The sequence below is a fragment of the Emys orbicularis genome, chromosome 25, assembly GCF_028017835.1.
Source record: "Emys orbicularis isolate rEmyOrb1 chromosome 25, rEmyOrb1.hap1, whole genome shotgun sequence".
Lineage (NCBI taxonomy): Eukaryota > Metazoa > Chordata > Testudines > Emydidae > Emys > Emys orbicularis.
The window spans coordinates 5,887,675-5,907,760 of record NC_088707.1 but is presented as its reverse complement, the minus strand read 5'-3'; the positions used below and the strand labels follow the sequence as shown (position 1 = coordinate 5,907,760).

The 20,086-nt window shown below is 45.4% G+C and overlaps 1 protein-coding gene across 1 annotated transcript in view; it reads left to right on the top strand.

Moving 5' to 3' along the window:
- Nucleotides 1-20,086, top strand: part of SKAP1 (src kinase associated phosphoprotein 1) — a 235,036-nt gene that overhangs the window by 14,050 nt on the left and 200,900 nt on the right. Inside the window, exon 3 of the mRNA XM_065422494.1 lies at nucleotides 13,166-13,191. Coding sequence (XP_065278566.1) covers nucleotides 13,166-13,191 — 26 coding nt within the window. The remainder of the gene's footprint in view (nucleotides 1-13,165; nucleotides 13,192-20,086) is intronic.

The following is a 20,086-nucleotide window of genomic DNA, read 5'->3' as shown; positions in this document are numbered from 1 at the left end:
GCCAGGCAGACCAAGACAGAAATGGAGAGAAAGGGTTAAATAATGTTAAGCACGACACTCTCAGAAACAAGGAAATCCAAGATGTACGCTGCAACGCTACCTTTAACCCGTCCCGCCATGACTAATACCGACAGACCCCGGTCGTCGTCGACGGGTGGGATCGAACCTGGGACCTCTGGAGCTTAGTGCATGAGCCTCTACTGCATGAGCTAAAAGCCAACGCTAAGGCTGTAGAGCAAACTCATAATCTCTCTAAGTGGTCTCGGTGCCACTAGATGGGACAGAACACCACATTCAGGAGGTGTGTGGGTTACATAAACCCTGCAGTGGCCATGGGACCCATTCGTGCTAGTCCTCCAATGAATTGCCCTGTTTTGCAGCCTTGCTACCACCAGGGGGAGCTCTAGCATCGATGAGGCACTTGGAATATGTCTACACTGCAGCTGAGAGCGAACCTTCCAGCCCTGGTAGATAGGCTGGGCTGTCGCTCAGCCTCTCGAGCATACCTACATAGAATATCAGGGTTGGAAGGGACCTCAGGAGGTCATCTAGTCCAACCCCCTTCTCAAAGCAGGACCAATCCCCAGACAGATTTTTGCCCCAGATCCCTAAATGGCCCCCTCAAGGATTGAGCTCACAACCCTGGGTTTAGCAGGCCAATGCTCAAACCACTGAGCTATCCCTCCCTCCTGGGTCCGATCTCGGGTGGCTAACCTGAGTCTGGAGCAGAGCCGTAACGTCCACACTGGTCGTTGTTAGCACGCTAGCTTGAATCTGTCTACCTGGGCTGGGAGGCTCCCCCCAGCTGTACTGTAGACATACCCTTGGAGGCCTTTGGCATGTTAACTGCTATGCTGTCTAGACCTGCTTAAGAAGGGTTAGGCAACCAGGAGGGTTTAATGCTGCTGCCTGGGTTTACCTAACACCCCTGGCATTGTTCTGATACCGTCAGTGGGCAATCCAGTGTAGATGCAGCCATTTGACACTCCGATGAAACTTTTGCATGCATCTCTTTGAGGTTTGATACCCTAGTTTAAGGAGGTGATTCAAGGATGGTCTTTGCTGCTTTGTATCTCAACCTTAGGGCCTGTCTCCACAGCGTTTTGGGGCGAGCCTCCCAGTCTGGGTCGACAGACTTGGGTCTCGTGCCAGCGCTCTAAAAATAGTTGTATAGGCAGTGCTGGAGCTTCGGCTGAAGTCTAGGGAGGAGGCTGGGCTCCAGCCCCGGTGAGTCACAACTTCAAAGCACTGTTTCACAGCCGTTTGGCCTGCTAACCTTGATCTGTTGGCCTGGGCTGGGGGATTGCCCCAAAATGCTATGTAGTGGCACCTTTAACGTTCAACTGTAGGGACTCTGCTTTTTTTGTTTGTTGTAATTTAATTTAATTTTTTTATAGTTTCCTTTGCATGATAGAACTGGTTTGAAAACTTTCACCACAATTTATTTTTTGCAAAAATTCCTTTGTTTTTCATAGTTTTATTTTGCCTATTTATTTATTTATTTATTTATTTTAGCTACTTTACCGAGTGGCTGAATCTCAATGCAAATAAAAAAAAAATCATTTGAAAACTTTCAAAAGCTTTCGTGTGCAAATTTTTCCCCATCAGCTGTCTGGGGTAGCTGATTTAAAAAAAAACCCTCCCTGGAACATGTTTTGCCGACAGCAATAACTTGTGTGCCTTAAAATATAAATACCTGGAAGCTTTAAAAATATGGATTCTCAACAAATTGTTCTGTCATGGACTTCTTGTGTCCCCGAACTCCTAGTGGTTTAACTATGAGCTCCGGTTCTTCACGGAATCTATAACTGAATTCAAACGTGCAAGTCATTACTCCAGACTTTTAAGTACATGAGAGGCAGTGTGGTCCAGTGGATAGGGCATTATACTGGGAGTCAGAGAACACGGGTTCTAAGACAAGTGTATTTTTGTATAGTGCCTAGAACTATCATCAGGGCCCTTAGATACTGCTGTAATAATCATACACATTCTGAATGATCTGTTTACACTGTTGATCACAAAGGCTTGTTCTGTTGTGTAATAAATACATTAAGGCTGGTATTTCTTTTTCAGTACAATGCAGTCACGTAGCTTTGCACATCTGACCCCTTAGATGGCTTCAAGTAGTGCATTAATGCACTTTCGCTAGCACAATCCTTAAGAAAAGTAATTACTGCATTTGGTGTCCGGCTGCTTTTCAAAGCTTAAATGGGCTGGCTACATCCCCTGTGGAATTAGAGAAGGGATACGTTTTGACCCAATATGTTTTTGTGTGTTGGGGCTTCAGCATCTCTAATGGTGTCGTTTACATAATTCCTTGCCAAAAATCTGTCATCGACTACATCAATGGGTTTCGAATTGTTCACACGTCGTCTTAAACTTCCCACTTACTCTATTCTAGGGCCGTAGCCAAAGTACGATCTGGCCAGTCTCACTTCTTGTGTAACATCCATTCAGTTACATCGGGGTGAACTTGACCCCGTCTGAGGAAAACTGTTATAGCCGGATTATAAAGGTGTTTATAACAGTCTTCCAAAGGGCCGTAGCCAGAGCTAGTGGGCACTGCTTTAATAAACTTCTAATCAGATGAACTGCATCTGTTATCTTAATTTCCAATCTTGTTTTAAAGTTTTGAAATTAGAGTGCAGGAGACTGCAATTTCAGGGTAATTTTGCTTCATTAGTGTAACTGCCCTCTATGTAATTTTCACCAGTATGAGCCTCATTATCCTGCATAACATGCAATATCAAGATAAAAGGGAATTTAAGAATGTGACCTGGTAGTCAGGCAGATAATCAAGCTCTGCACATTACCTTCAAGGCTGGACTGGCCCCACTACATCGTCTTTAATTAGCCCAAGCGCTGGTTTTCATCTGTCCCTGATCCAGGAGGCTGAAATTGGTTTCACTTGGTGGTGGGATTTTGCTCAGCGTGAGCAATGGTTCAGGTTCATTTTAACCCCTGGATATGGATTTGTCTCGCTAGGTACCTGAAAAGTCTCTTGCCACCCTATAAATATCAAAACGTTCTTGCCCTGCATTTTCTGTCCTTGCAAACCATCTCTGTCATTCCGGCACATTGCGTGGAGGTGGAGAAAATCATTTGCAAAGGAATTCCTTCCTTTGTGCAGTGTCAACTTTAATGCTAACCTTACATTTTCAAAAGGTCTGATACCCTACAGAGTTTCTGTTTTAATTTGTGAGCATCCTGCAATCTATTCCGTGCTGTACGTGGGCAGACGATGGAGGATGGCTCCGTCATGTTCAAACATCTCAGAGCCAAATTCAAACCAGGTGCAACCTGATTGATTTATACGTGGGATGAATTTGGACCCCCGCACTCTTCCAGTAACACACTTTGGTGCCTTCCGGGTTATGATCCTTTCAGTAATTTGCATCATTTGCCATTCCAGCTGATAAAATTACCCCTGTTTCCCATCCATTTCCTCGTGGATGCATTGTTAATCTGAAACCTGAGGCCTGTAAATGATGGAGACTGGGTAACCAGAGTCTTTGCAGAGCTGCTGCCGCTTCTGTAACGTTTAGCTGAGAAATGCATTTGAAGTGGTTCATAAGCTGACCTGGCTAATGGTGAGCTCCCAAATTCCTCCTCCGTCCCCCCCCCTTTCTGAAATCTTGTTCAGCATTGATTCCCCCCCCCCAACATTAAAAACCAACAAATATTGTGCACCAAACAAATTAGACTCAGCCTTGAAATATCTATTTTAATATCTGTGGTGATGTTAGTGTTCTTAATTGGACAAGAAAATGCAGGAAATTTGATTGTAACCTGACTGGATTTTATGGTTCCTGCCGAAAATGAGTCTGAGAGGAAAGTGGGGTTTATATTTATAGACCTTTTAAGGCCAGAAGAGAGCATTATGATCATCAAAACAAAGCCTCTGCACAGAATCTCCGCTGGTGATTTTTATATCTAACCCAACAGCTTTGTTGTCTATTTGACTCATTCGTTAGCGATTGTGATCTGTCAGCTGGGGAGCGGGGTCTTGTCCGGCAACTGTCAGGATCAGCTGTGGCAGACAATGGGGGTGGAGGGTGCGCCGTACCTTGCAGTGCTGATCAGTAATTTTAGGACCGATTCTGATCTTGCCTCGACTGGGGAGAGCCAGGAGTAGCTCTCTTTCAGTCAACGGCATTACACCAGTGTAAGGTTTAGTCCTGTGATTAAGGCACTGGGTTTGCATTTTGGAAAAACGCATTCCATTCCTGGCTCTGCCACTGACCTGCTGTATGGCCTTGGGCGTGTCACTTCACCTCTCTGCCTGTTTCCCCTTCTGTAAAGTGGGGCTAATGATACTGACCTTTGTGAAGGGCTTTGAGCTTTATTGTTGAAATCCTCTAGATCAGTGATTTTCAAACTATATTTTTTTCTGGTGACCTAGTTGAAGAAAATTGTTGATGCCCGTGACCCAACGGAGTTGGGGATGAGGGGTTTGGGGTGCAGGAAGGGCCTCCGGGTTTGTGGGGGGGGCTCAGGGCTGGGACAGGGGATTAGGGTGCAGGCTTACCTCGGGTGGCTCCCAGTCAGAGGTGCAGGGGGATGCTAAGGCAGGCTTCCCGCCTGTCCTTGCACTGCGCCCCGGAAGCAGCCAGCAGCAGGTCTGGCTCCTAGGTGGTGGTAAATGGCATTAGGAGCTTATATATCGGCTCAGCAGGATTAGATGTTTCTCAGTAAATGTCACCGTATACACACACACACACACAGCGACGAAGAAATATTTCTTTTGATAATCAGAATGTACAGATAGGCAAAAAAGCGGCTTGAGAATTTATTAGAGTTTGATTTAAGGTTATGTACGTCATGTTTTGACATGTGATGTTGACAACTTGTGTTTTAAGGCTCATAATGCTGTGACTTGTTGAATCTCAAAATTACTGTCATTAAATAATTGTCTGATCCCCTCTGTAACTTCCTGTGAATGTTGAAACTGATTAAAAACAACAACAACGTTGTTCTTATCTGTTGAAATGATGATAAAAAATGAATTCTTCCAAGCCTACCTATGTGGGAGCTGAGCTGTCTTAAAAATCTGGTCAGTCAGTTTCCCACCTGCAAAACAAAGACAACTCTGCTTCATTTCCACTCTGTTTATCGTATCTATTTAGAGTGCGTCCTCTTTGCATATATACATCTGATCGGGCTCCAGGCTTGCATAGGGCCTGTAGGTTGCTACTGGAATGTTAATACATTCGAATCAGGCCCTATGATGTCTTTCAGGAGCAAAGTATAAACGTTTGCTGTAAAGTGCAGCTTATGCATAACCTCATTGGCTATATGGTTGCGAGAATGTTTTTATTTGGTTTGAGCATTGGCCTGCTAAACCCAGGGTTGTGAGTTCAATCCTTGAGGGGGCCATTTAGGGATCTGGGGTAAAAATCTGTCTGGGGATTGGTCCTGCTTTGAGCAGGGGGTTGGACTAGATACCTCCTGAGGTCCCTTCCAACCCTGATATTCTATGATTCTATTTAAATAGAACAAACTAGCAGAATCCTCTTGTTTTGGTACAATGCATGCACTTCTGATTGGGTGTGTCTGGCTGGGTCTCGGCCACATACTCAGGGTTTAAATAATAGCTATGTTTAGGGTTTTCCCTCAGGTCAGATTGCCAGTGACTTTGGGGTGTTTTTAGCCACCTTCCGCAGCGAGTCACTTGCTGGTTTGAACTAGAGTAAATGGTGGATTCTCTGTAACTTGAAGTCGTTAAATCAAGATTAAGAACATAAGAACAGCCATACTGGGTCAGACCAATGGTCCATCTAGCCCAATGTCCTGTTTTCTGACAGTGGCTAGTGCCAGATCCTTCAGTAGGAATGAACAGAGTGATCCATCCCTTGTCATACTGAGGACCTCAGTAACTCAGCCAGAGGTTATGGGCCTATTATAGGAGTGGGTGGGTGAGGTTCTGTGGCCTGCGTTGTGCAGGAGGTCAAACTAGATGATCTTGGTGGTCCCTTCTGACCTTCAATTCTATGAGGTATGGGGAAGGAAGTGGTATATAGCAAGCTAAGTAGGGGGAGGAAATGTTCATGGGAGATCTTTGTTAAAATTTTAGCAGTGCATCACTAGTTCCTTGGCTTTATAATGGAAATCAGATGTTTCTCTGGGTTAGACCTTTGATTCACATGTCACATCAAAGTTCTTTTTGTAACAGAGAATTTTTTTTTGTAGTTTTGTTTTACATCCCAGACACTAAATCATTTGGTGACTCTTCCCTTTCTTACCCCTCATCTATTTCCCTCGCTCTAATGTAGATTGCTGCTTCACTTTTTTTTTCTTTCCCCCCGGAGCGCTCAGCAGTTCAGGGCAGCATCTTTCCTCCTTCATAGGGGACCCCTCTCGCTGCTGATGGCTAAACTAAATATAGAGTGCATAGGTGGAATGGTTAAATGGGGACAAAAATAACCATGCTAAATAAAACTACTGTAATGGGACACATAAGGACAAATTATGTTTAATGTCTTGTGAAACCTAGGGATTGTCAGCTACCGCTGAGTCTTTGGGCCTGATTCTGATGTCTCACTGGTGAGCGATTTAATGTGAGTTAATTCCCTCGTACAGCTGCAGTGGTCTGAGATCCGGATTGGGCCCTTGGTCCTTCACGCATCCCATTGGGTACGTCGTTAGGGTGTAACAAGGCAAGTCAAACACTTAGAATTTTTAAAGTTAATGCTTTATTTGCAAGAATCAATTGTTGCCACATAATTATTTTCAGCCAAAGAAATTTCCTGGTGGCTAGTCTCCCAGGGCCACCAGTCTCCTGGTCCAGGCAAGCGGAACTACTTGCTGCCTATTGACATGGTACTTTAAAGCCCTGGGAATGCTGATGGAAGTAGCCCACCTGAGAATAAAAATGAAAACTGGCCTCTTGCTCCATTTTCCTATTGTATTTCACTGACTGGCAGGAGATGATTTCCCTGACTACTTTGCTAAATTCCTCCATCAGCTCTGCTTTGCTGGGTACACTTTGGGAAGACTGCACGTGGCCTACAGTTGTACTTTCCAATGGAGTGACGGTATTCGACATCTGGGTTGTCAGTAGGCAAATTTTGGAGGGGATTTTCCCAGATTGTCACATTTCTCAAATGACTCCGCACATGAATGGAAAGGTCCACACCCATGATCACCTTTTGAATTCGGTTAGCACCTCCTATAGAAGCTTCCATGCAGGGATCTCAAAGCGCTCTGCAAACACCGGTAAAGGCATTTCACACGCGGTGAAACTCTGTGCAGAGGGTCAGCAAAGCTAACCACTTAAATCTCCCTTTAAGCCTGCTTTTGAGAATTTAAGTGTGGCTTAGGCACTGGGCTGTCCGTCGGCACAAGGATTCATTTCACCCAGGCAGAGTAAGCAACATATCCGAAGTCTCGCATGAAGTCGTGGCAGAGTCAGGAATTGGAACCTTGATCTTCTGACTGTCAGTCCTGTGTCTAGACCACAAGACGTCTTTCCTCCTGGACTTTATATAAAAAAAATAAAAATAAAAAAAGGAAACTAACTTTTCTTCTGCACTTTCACACTTTGATCATTTTTCACTCTAGAAAGAGTGGAAATGATCAAAGTGTGAGACTAAAAGCATGCATTGATCTAATGAGATTTGAGGTTTCGACTGTTTCTTTACATTCAAAGAAAAAGAAAAGCAAATTTTTTTTTATTTTTATTTTTTTGTAAATTTGATAAGAATGAAGCTAATGTAAGATTGCTGGTCCAGTAGGAAATGGAACTCAATTTTACATTTTTAAAAACCATTTTACTGTATTAAAAATGACAGAGGTTAGAAACAAAGCTCTGATACGTTTATTGAACTGGAATTGGAAGTGACAGAAAATCGTTTTGGTCCTGGTGCAGTAAATGTTATCACTAAAACATGTTCAGGGGAGATTAGGACAGTCTCTCAAGCACAAGAGACAAAAGTTCACAAAACAAGAAGTGATTTTTTTTTTTTTTTTCCCCCTCCGTCCTTGTCTCAGAATCGTTAGCTGCTCAGGAGACAAAAATCTCTCCGCCCGGCTCAGCATCCTCCCAGAGCAAACGGAGATATGAAAATGTCTCCACTCTGAGAGGAGCTAGAATTGAGAGGACAGAGTGGACCACTTCAACATGGTCCTATAACAGAGTTTGGGGATGAGGGGAGGGCCATGATGAAAAGCGAGGGTCAAGATTGTCCTGGTGTGCAAAGGCAAACCCCAACAGTGAGACTCGTGAAAGGGAAAATTCTGAGCTGTGGGATACTCTTGGGGGGAGAGAGGATGCTCTTGTAGTTGCTCACCTATATTTGTTACCCGGGTTGGTGGGTTTGTCCTATCTGCTTGTTGTGTCTTTTTCTCTAGATTGTAAACTCTTTGAGACAATGACCTTCCCTTACTGTGTTTGTATAGTGCCTCGCACAATGGAGACCTGACATAGTTGGCCTCTAGGTATTCCCAAAATGCAAACATTGTATTCACCATCTTAATACATTCCAATCAAATCTTATGCTTCAGGGCTTCAGCCTGCAGTGGTCAGGAAGACTTCCCATGTGGCGCTCCCTCCGCTCCCAAATACACAGTTGACCTGATTAATTCTGTTTTTTCTGTTTTGTTTTGTTTTATGCCTACCTCTGAAGTATCAGGTTGAACACACAACACCGGATGGGGTGGGGCAGTGCTCTGAGATGGCCCAGAGAATTCTCTTTCTTAGATCCCAGGCTGGTTTGTCTTGCTCACAGACAGACTGACTGCCACATTTGGGGTCAGGGAGGAATTTGCCCCTAGGTCAGATTGGCAGGGGCTTTGGGGTTTTTCTGCATTCCTCTGCAGCATGGATGTGGATCATCTCCTAGGATCATCTGGGCCTCTTTTGCCTATTCAGTGCCCTACCAGTGCAGGGGCCTCGGACGTTGGTGGCACCCAGGTCTCTTCTTTTCTTTGTCTGTGGCATACAACGGTTTAGTCTCCCAAGGACTGAAATGCTTTAATCTAACTAAAGTAATTAGGTTCAGCAGGAGGGGGGATCTGGGTGAAATTTAAAGGCCTGTGATGGACAGAAGGTCAGAATAGATGAGCTAATGGCTACTTCTGGCCTTAAGCTCTATGAAATCTATGTTTAATAATGATAGTTAAGGCACAGGAATGGGGATCAGGAAGACTGTGTTCTATTCCTGGCCTCCGCCACTGACTTGCTGTGAGACCTTGGGCAAGTCACTTCACCTATCTGCACCATGGGTTCCCGTCTGTCAAACGGGATAATAATGCTGACCTAGTTTGCTAGGCTGTGTGGCTTGTTGAAGTGTTAGTCTTTCAGACCTCAGCATGGAAGGTGCTGTAGACATGACGAGTATTGTAAAACTGACACTGATGTCCTTCCTAGTCTTAAAGACCTCAGTCCTTCCTGAGATTAAATTTTGCAGAAAAGTCTAATTAGAGTGATCCCTGAGCCACCGTTCTTATTTCTTTTAGGCTGGTCAGGTAGAGGTACCTTTTGTCTGAGTCAGAAAGACAAAGTGTAGGTGATGGTGGTTTGCAAATTGTTGGTGATTGGTGATTTGCAACTGTGCTTTTGAATTTCATGTGAAAGGAGTGATTGGAATTCTGTCTGTCTGCTCCTCCTAAAATGGTCAAAACTCAAGGTGCATCACGCTCTAAAACTGAGCTTTCCTGGTCTGTTGGGTACTCTGCTGTGCCGTGTGGGAGACTGGGTTTAATTTGTTTGCTTGGTCCTTCATTTCTGGGTTCCACAGAGCTGTGGGGGAAACAGGCTTCGTCCTGGAAGGGAACATAAGGACCTTGCATTGTTTAACAGCAACAATTCCTTTTCTGATTATTTGTATCTATGAGGAGTTTCTTCTGTAGTCTCTAAATATGTGGCACTGAGGAAAAGGAAATCCTGAGGGTAGGACAATATAAGTGAAATATGGACCATCCCAACTGAGAAAAATTCCAGGGAGGGGATGGAGAAGAGGTTGAGTTTGTCGGGACAAAGAAATGTTGGTGGAGCAGGTGCATATGACTTCAGATAGGGTAAGGTGAAGAGATTCCATAGAGAAACATGGAAAGTGGGTAAAATGAACCCCACCCTAGAGTTTCTAAAGCGTCCAGCGTATAAAACACTAGAGACAGGGAGCGTAAGGCAGGGCTGGGTGTCTCTTTTTCCAATATAACACACAGTAGCTTTTTAATCACTGATTAAATATTGCAGTCTGTGTTCTAGATGCAATCTCTTCCTTTTCCGCACATGCATTTTGTCCAAAGCAAAGGACTGAAATAAATATTCTGCCCTTTGTCGGGAGTCTGTTATTATTTTCTAATTAATCTGCGTCAGTTGCTCGCACGTTTGTGTTAAATCATTTTCTTCATGAAAGCTTTTAATGAGGAAACAAATGGATTGGATTTAGATATACTGGATTCTTGCCATTGATAACCATAGACTCGGCCCTTTAGAGTGGGCAAGCTGCCCGTGAATAGGTCATTCTGTGGCTTTCCCTCCAAAGCTGGGCTATTTCAAAGAGCCTCCTTGCGTGGGGCCAGCTGACGTCCCGTGTTTTGAGATTTTTATCCATGACGTTCTTCTATTAAACAACCCAAAAGGGAGCTCCTCCGAGCATTCATCCCCTGTAGCGCGGAGGAAAGGGGGACAAAGCAGATGAAGATAGTGGCATGGTGCAGTGTTTTTCAATGACCGGTCCATGGGGCACAGGAATTTAGACCTGGGTTCAGCTGCTGACCTGCAAGTCTGGACCCGTTTCCTCTCCTTTCCCTTTTCTGTCTTGTCTGTTCGGATGGTTCCTCCCTACATGTCTGCGCAGGATCCAACGCAACTGGGGCCTTGATCTCCGTTGGGTGCTCTAGGCACTACTATATTACAAATAATAAATGTGGAACGACCAAATATATATTAGCTGTGCTTGCACTAATACAAGGTTTTTGACCCGGGAGTTGTGCTCTCCCTGCATTGCTCGCTGCGAGGGGTCTCCCACTACATGGCAAAAAAGGGGTTCCCAGTTAGATTAGGGCTTGTCGGCGTGGCAAGCCCAGTTGTGACTCTCCAGCGCTGTGTGGACACTGCTGTGGTGTAGCGAGCGTCCTAGAGTGCTGTGCTCTGACCGAACGGTCGGCGAAGCCGCACTCCGCAACTTTCGCCGCGCTGCTGCAGTGTCCACCTGGGACGTTCCCGCACAGCCAGCGGATGTGCTGTAGGTTCCCGTCCTTGCAAGCGGCGCAGTAACTTGCCGTGTGAACGAGCCCCGAGAACGGCCGCATTCGAGAACTGAAGTGCTGTGGGGGGATGAGTTTTAACAACCTGACAGTTGTGTAGCGCTTGATTGGACGGTGCTAAAGAAGGGCAAATAATAAGGCTCCAGCAAATGCTTTTTTGTCTAATTCCATCCTCTTTCTGTCCATTGCACAATGGCACTGGGGCTACAGATGCCTGGAGAGATTTAGTTTCAATAAATATGAAGTCCTGTGTCTAGGGCAGGGTGAGGCAGAATAAACAATACAGGTACAAAATGGGGGCGGATACCCCACTGTGATGGGCGAGCCTGCTTTGTCGTGAGTTTATTCATTAATTTCCTTATTACTGTTCCTCCATTTAAATTAGTTTGTTCATGTAATCGAGCGCCGTAGTTACAACAAGGAAGGTGTGAGATGGGGGGTGGTGGTGGTGGTTGTGAGGCTGGGACAGGAGAGATCCTGGAAAAGTCTCTGGGCTTTTAAGAAATGATCCATAATATGAAAAGGTTTAGGAGCTTCTGGAATCAAATCGTCCTTGACTCAGGGTCTTTACATGGTACGGAATCTCAAGAAGGCCAGTTAGCTTCTCCTGAGGCATCCTTTGCAAGAAGCACATTTTGGATGCTTACCGAATCCCTGGCCATGTGTCTGGCATTATTCTTCCCTCTGTCTGTTGCCCGCCAGAGTGGAACAAATAATTAAGATGATAACGTATTGTGACGGGTGCCACCTGTAACTGGGGTACCACTAAGCCCCCTGACCCACCAGCCTGGGCTCCCTCTCACACTGTACTGCCGTGACAAGCTGCAAAGCCCTCCAGCCTGCACTTTCACCAGCATTCACCCAGCTGCAGTTACACGAGGGGCTTTCTAACCATCTGGGACCCCAGAGCGGTACCGTCCTGCCCTGGCCAAATCTGCCCAGTATATGGGTTTAATACCCGATCCGACTCTCCCTCAATGTGAAGAGAACAATGAACACATGTGGTAACCAAGCAGAGACTTCCCCCAAGCACTCCAGTCAAAGCTCACTGGTTTAGATTAAAACAAAAACAAGTTTATTAGCTACAAAAGATAGATGTGATGTGATCATAGTGATAGCAAACCGATCAAAGCAGATTACCTAGCAAATAAACAAAAACACAAACTGAGCAGAATATACTAAATAGATAGGGTGAGAACCTGCTATTCATATCCAAACTGATGGTACAGGCAGACTTGTAGATTCTCAAGGCACGATGCTTTACAGCTTGAAATGCCCAGGTGTTTCATCCACAGGCTAGAAATCCCTTTAGCCTGGGTCCAGCACTTCTCCCACTTCAGTCTTTCTTCCTCAGGTGTTTCCGGGAGTCTTCTTGTGTGGGGAGTGAAGAACCCCTGATGATGTCACTCCCCCCTTATATAGCTTTTGCATATGGCGGGAACCCTTTGTTCCAAAGCTTGGTTCCCAGACCGGTCTGTGGAAAAATACTGACATCCCAAGATGGAGTCCAGCATTATGTGGCCTGGTCACATGTCCTTGTAGAGTCATAGCAGCCATCACTCACAGTCTGTCTGCAGGCTCCCCAGGTGGGAGAAAAGCTTCTCCTACGGCCTGTTGTTTTCCCTAATGGCTCATTGCCCTGAATAGGCCCTTCCCAATCAGCTATCTAGACTGACAGCATCTTGTCTATTGGGCATTACCCAGGTTTAACTACATTTGAAATACAGATACATAGTCAATATTCATAACTTCAGATACAAAAACGGTGCATGCATTCAAATAGGATAATCATATTCAGCAAACCATAACTTCTCCAATGGCACCTCACATGACTTGACTTGCATAAAATGCATCATAATTATGCCCAAACCATATCCTAATAATATCACTATAAAGATTACGGGGTGCAGTGTCATGTGTATGTTTATGCCTGTTCTCTTTTCTTGTCTTGCAGGTACCACTTGGAATTTCTGCCCCGAGGTGAGTGCAGCTTATCCATTCTGAGGGGCAGGGCTTGTCATCGGTTTGATTGGGCCCCGGTGCAAGATTAGCAGGTGGGGAGCCTTAGCCACTCAGCATGAAGGGGGCTGGCAAAGTTGTGGGAGGGGTTGGCAAAGGGGTGGGGCTTTGGGAGCAATCAGCACTGCTTTTCTCCCGGGATTCACGGGACGGGTCTCCAGCCGTGTATGGTGCTGGCCAAGATGCCCAGTCTACACACGCCATGGGCAGGCCCAAGAATGGCTTGTGCACGTGTTAAGTGACCTCCAGAGAATATCTGCATTGGAGAGACAGCGTGGTCTTAGTGGATAAAGCATGGGACTGGAGCCAGGATACCTGGGTTCTATTCCCAGCTCTGCTATGTGACCTCGGGCATGTCACTTCCCTGTTGGGTGCTTCTGTTTTCCCACTCTCAGGGTCTTTTTTAGATTTTTAAGCCCTTCAGGGCAGTGACTGTCTCTTATGTGTAGTAGCTAGGGTGACCAGACAGCAAGTGTGAAAAATCGGGACGGGGTGGGGGGTAATAGGAGCCTATATAAGAAAAAGACCCAAAAATTGGGACTGTCCCTATAAAATCGGGACATCTGGTCACCCTAGTAGTAGCATAACGTGGCCACGAGCCGCTACTGTATCACTAATAACGATCTCAACTCCGATGGGTACCTGCGCGTTGAGAGCAACAGGAGTAGGTAGTTGCTTCTGCGTATCCAGTGGAATTGTAACTGGAATGTCTCCTAATTGAATTGGTCCCCTTGTCTCTCACTCCTATCTTTACACGTCTGTGCAGTACTGATCCCGGATCCAGATCCTTTAGGTGCTACCAGAATACAAATTAATAATAGTGTGTGTGTGTTTTATTTCAATGATTACTGTGGTACGTGTGTGCAAACACAAGGATCCACCAGCATTCCAGCAAGATGGGTGCTGGGGCCATAATACTACCCAAAAAAAAGTCCATGTGAGCATTCCCACTCAGCTAATCCTTCATTTGCTCCAGATAGAAATTCCAGTACGTTACCTCCTCGATCAGGGCCCACTTCCAAAGCATCCTGTCTGTCTGGCAGCCCAGAAGAGCTGCAGCATTGCAATTCCCACTAGAACAGTGTTATCACATTTTAATATGAGCCTTGGTGCTTCTAATTGCTTTCAAACCATTGTTTTCGTGGGTTTGGTTGATGAACCCAGCATCTGGCGTCATTCGAGAAAGTACAGCAGACAGCTGTGTTCAAAATTAGAAAAAGACGAGAGGATTAGAACACATAAAAGGGTTCAAAATTAGATTTTTTTGTGTGTTGGGGGGGGGGAGAAGTTCACACAGTTTAAAAAGGGTGGGGGCAAAAATGCTTCCAAGTGCTCTTGTTCTCATCAACTGTTCACTTTTTTTTTGTTAATGCCACTGCAGGGTTTTGGCTTGGTTTGTAGAACAGGGCCAGATTTCCAAAAGGAATTTAGATGCTTTAAGCTAGGAACCTTAACTCACTTCGGTGCTTTTGTAAATTCCACTGCTGTATCTTCAGGTGCCTACTTGACGTTGTAAATCTGACCCCCCGTTTGGGGAAGGGTCATTAACCTGAGAGAAGGTATTAAGGAGACCGCAGTGGCTGGTGGTTCAGTCGAGGGCCTGGGAATCGCCAGCCCTGACTCCAGTTTGCTTTGTGACCTTGGGCAAGTTTCTTGGGGGGAGGGATAGCTCAGTGGTTTGAGCATTGGCCTGCTAAACCCAGGGTTGAGTTCAATTCTTGAGGGGGCCATTTAGGGATCTGGGGCAAAAATCTGTCTGGGGATTGGTCCTGCTTTGAGCAGGGGGTTGGACTAGATACCTCCTGAGGTCCCTTCCAACCCTGACGTTCTATGAGCTTCTTTGTGCCTAAATTTGCCTATTCAGAATATGGGTTTATAATACTTTTCTGTACAGTGCTTTGAAATGCTCTGATGTACTTCCATAGTCTTCTAAATGTACATCATTACCAGACAGTGGGCTCTATTGGTTAGACCAGGGGACTGGGCGGGTTTTGTTCCCCTTCACTGCTGTGTGACCTAGTAGAGAGGCCCAACCTTTCTGTGCCTCCGTTTCCCCCCCCCCCCCCCCCAGCTGCCAAATGGAGTGCTAATAGCAAACCTTCATAAAGTGCTTTGGGCTGAGTGTTCCAAGGCCAAGTGCTGGAGACGTCCCAAGTATTCCTCTCCTTGGACTCTGTTGTTTTTGGAACGCTTTACCCATGTGTCCCGGAGCACATGAAGGAACATTTAGAAAGTCAATTCATTGATCAATGGTCATATTAGAAACCCAGAGCATTGAAATAATGGCCCTGGAGGGGCGGAGTCTGGTTCTAAGAAACAGTCAGGATTTTGCATGCCACAAGAAGCTCTTGGGGAACCTCCGTATAGGGTCTGAGTGCTCTGAAAGGTTTCTAGCGACTACCCTTTTCAAAGAGGATGAGCAATGCTCCGTGAGGTTTCAGGCAGTTATAGCTTCTAACGCCTGAAGCCAACAAAACTTGTTGGCCTCTAATATGGACTGGCTGAAATTCCCAGAGCGGTTAAAAGTGGAATGAGGATCTGGCACTACTAATGTGTTCGAGGCAACTTGTGCAAGATGTAGCTGAATATGGGGGAAGTTGTGTGATTCAGAGGGCCTAATTCACTGTCACCCAAACAATGGGTGTTTCTACCCCTCACAATGACGGGTACTCGGTATCTTTTGGCTAAGGGCTCTCTGCTTAGAATACAGGGAAGGCACATCTTTTTATGGAGAGGCCTGGGACGTATGGGAAGCATTCTGTATACACGGGCATATATTTTTGATACGTACCTGCTGTCTTCTCTTGCAATATTTCCTTTGAGGAAACAGATGCGAGGAGGGTTGGCAGCAAAAATCCATACAGGTCATGAGTCAACTTAGTCTCTGCCTCCCACCCCCAAAGTTTTCTGTCTCCTCTCCCCCTGCTCATTTTCCCTGCATTGAATTGTCTGCAACAGCTTGAGTGCATCAGGAACCAGTGGTCTCAGGGAACGGCAACAGGCCATTTCTTGGTACTGCAAGGGAATCTAGGAATAAATATATAAAGGAAGGAATTGGGGGAAGGGAGTAAGGAGAAGAGAGCACTTAGTGTAGTGTGTTCCTGTCCGGGCACGGACAAGTAGTTTCCGTCTGTGTTTGTTTCCCCATCTATAAAATTGGGGTAATAAAAAAAAAACAACCCCTACTTATGTCAGGGAGAAGGGATGCAGGGTTAGTCTACTCGTGTTTGTAATGTGCCTTGAGATCCTTAAGTGACAGACATTGGAGAAAGGCAAGGATCGTTATTAAAGCTGTACATGCTGAGCCAGATTTTCGCCACCGCGCTCTACGTAGGTGTTTGTTCCCACAATTAAGTGCTCCCATATTGTGCTCACAGTGAATTGCTGGTGCAAATCCTAGAGTGGGGTCAGCACTTGCATACCAAGGCGATAATCCCCTTCTAATCAAGTCGGCTAGAAAGCACTCAGACTTCTAAGGACCTGAGTGCTCTCTCAAATCAGGTACTTAGGGTAGATAAGTGGTTTTCAACCGATGGTCCGTGGACCGCTGGGGGTCTGCAGTCTGAGATTTCCAAAGGGGTGTGCACCTCCATTCAAAAATGTATTAGGGGTCTGCCAGTGAAAAAAGGTTGAAAACCACTGGGGTAGATGCCTCAATACTAAGCTTTGCACGTGCTGTTGTATCTATATTGTCATTCCAAATGAAATTGAGAGCCCCGTTGTGCCAGGTCAGGCTGGAAAACGGTGGTCCCCCACCCAGGTGGAAAATTTTAGCTTGTTGGTTTTAAAAAAAAATTTTCTGAACGCAGACATTTTTCTTTAACGAAAAAAATTCTTGTTGAAAACCCAATTTTCCATTTTAAAAAGAAAAGTTTTTAGATGGAAACTTTTAGCCAGTCCTAGTGTTGGGTGCTGTACAGGCGTGTTCTAAGAGACCGTTCTTGCCCTGAAGCGCTTAGTCTAAATAGACGAAACAGGCAAAAATTGGGAGAAAGTCAGGATTGTTAGCCCCAGATGCGGGACTGAGGTGCAGAGAGACACAGAAGGTCCCAGCTAGGAACTGAGTCCAGATCACCAGAATCCCAATCCCGTGCCTTAACTACAAACCCAGTCTTCATCCAAAAGCAGGGTGGAAAATTATGTTGATAAAGAGAACTTGGGCAAAGCATAGCTTAAAAATTAGGGTCCATTGTGCTCCATAAAAGGATTAGGTAAGTAACTGTGTGGAAAGTCTTTGCAGGCCACTAATCTTATAGTGTATATACTTATGTAGATTAAATGTGTAACATTTTCTCCATATCAACCCTACTTATTTTGGCTTGGCTCCGCACTACTTTATGGGTCACTGAATGTTCACTGGTTCATGCAGGAGGTATGTATAGCGGAGGCATGCGCACAGCGTCTTTCATTAACTAACTGGCGCTCTACAAAGGCTTCCCATGTTAGATTTATGAACTAGTTTTCTATGTAAAGCCTCAAACCTATTGATGTGAATTGGAGCGGGGTTGGACAGGAGACGGAACTAACCGCTGCTCCCTGGTATCGCATACTTGGTCCATGTAGTTATGACAAGTGCTAGTAGCAAATCATTAAAGCAGCAAAAACACTATCTGTACTGTAAAGAAAAAGATCCCCTTTGAAGCCAAAGAGGAGTGTTCCTGAATTAATGGAGTGCACCATGATTTTACTAAGTTTTATTTATATAGTTTAAAAAATACCCTCTTTGCCTTCATGCCAGAAAGCTCGAGTGCAGTTGGAAGCAGGGTTCAGACGCAGAAACCTAGCCTAGATTTATGATGTGTTTGAAAACTCAAGGAAAAAAGTACCAACTTGACAATATTTATAACTTTTTGTTAAAATATCTGTTCTATCGCCATGCCTGGAATTCCCCTCCTTTGTAAACACAAGTGCCGGCTACAAACCTTGAAATGTCATAACATGGAGAGACTTAAAAAAAAACCCCAAAACTTGTGTTAGAACATTTTGCAAAGTCCAGGATGTGTGTGTGTGTTAATTAATGAAAAATAAAACATACACAAGGGCATATGTTCTTTAACATAAAAAAAAAGCAAGCTTTAAGATCAACATTTCTGACAACTCCTTTTGTCAGCGACAAAGCTTTGCTTCCTGCATGTTTGAGTGTGCTTTTTTTTTTGCCTGTCTGTGTGCGTTACACTTCGTGCAAATTAATCTGTGTAAAGACAATACGCTGTAAATATTTTTGCAGTAAGATCCCTTCTGTTGGTATTCTTTCAAAGACTGATCTGCCACGTAGCTTTATACTCTGTGTATATATAAATGCATGTGTATAAATACTACATGATCTGAACCATACGTTACCATGCATAAATTTTAGAAGCAGGCAACTACTGTAAAAGAAAATTGACTGATGTTCTCAGAAAGGTTTCATATACAAGGGACTTCTTTTATCAGGTTTAGCCGGCCCTTCTGTGTGGCACAGTTAAATTTGGCGTAAGGTAGTGTTCAAAAATCACATACCGGGCCCCCCCAGAATCATGAGACTTTAAAAAAATATATAGGGTTTTATTTGGTTTTTGTGTTTTTGAGCATGGAGTGACCTCGGGTCATGGTTTTTCTCCATAACCATGAGAGCTAGAAACTCGCTGTCTTGTTCTGTTTTTTAAAGAAAACTCAATTTCTACTGCAATCACTTGATTCCAGAAGCTGGGGCTCAAAGAACATCACCAAAGATGGCAAGACAGAGTCGCTTGATGGTGGGCCTCTCAAAAGCACTCCGTATTGGCCTAATTCTGCTATTGGGTGAAGTCCTAGGGTATATTTAGCTGTACGTGAGCTAGGTTAGCTTGCGTACCAGAGCAGTGAAGTCATGGTAAGGCAGGCTTCAGTGTGAGCTGTACAAGCCCATCTGGAGACTTGGGTAATCACTCAGGTGTCTAGCCCGTGCTGCTCCAGTACCCGAGCTCTCTTGATTAAAGCTAGTTCGCGTGTTGTCTACACAAGCTGCAACGCACTCCGTGATTCTAGCATAGACCTACTCAACGATACACCTCCCATCGATGGTAGTAGGAGCAGAAAGAGGCCAATGAGGAGGGTTTTAAAAAATCCCAACCCTAGTCTTTATGTCCTAACCAGGATCCAAATCCCACCTAAGCTTTGCATCTGAGTTGAGCACATGAGTCCGAAGTGCTTCATTGACCACTCACTGGTGGCTGGTAGTCCAACTGCAGTGGAAAGGACTAGATTGTAGGCTGTTTGGGGCAGGGACCAAAGGCGCTGACTCTGTGGGTGCTCCGGGACTGGAGCACCCACAGGGGAAAAAGGCAGGAGCTCAGCACCCAATCGCAGCCCCCCATCAGCTCCTCCCCGCCCCAGTGCCTCCTGCCTCCCGGCGGACCCCGCCGATCAGCGCCTCCCCCCCAGCACCTCCCACCTGCTATGGATCAGCTGTTTAGCAGTGTGCAGGAGGTGCTAGGAGGGAGGAGGAGGAGCGAGGGCAGGGGCAGGAATGGGCGGGGTGGGAGCAGGAAGAGGAGGAGTGGAGTGGAGTGGGGGCAGGACCTGGGGTGGAGCGGGGGTTGAGCACTGCCTGGGAAAGGACAAGGTTGGTGCCTGTGGCAGGGACTGTCTATTTTGTTGTGGTTCTGTGTTTGTACAGCACCTGACACAATGGGATCCTGGTCTATGATTGGCGCTCCTAGCGCTAATGCAGTCCAAATCACAACGTCCAGTTGAGTTTAATTGTCGTTTCCTCCTCATGTCTGTGTGATTCCTCTTTCTACGTATAGCCGGGCTTTTTTTTTTTAAATCCTCTCCATGTAGGGGATGGGGAAGGATTCATGACTTCTTAAAGAGCAGGGGATACGCTGGGACACGG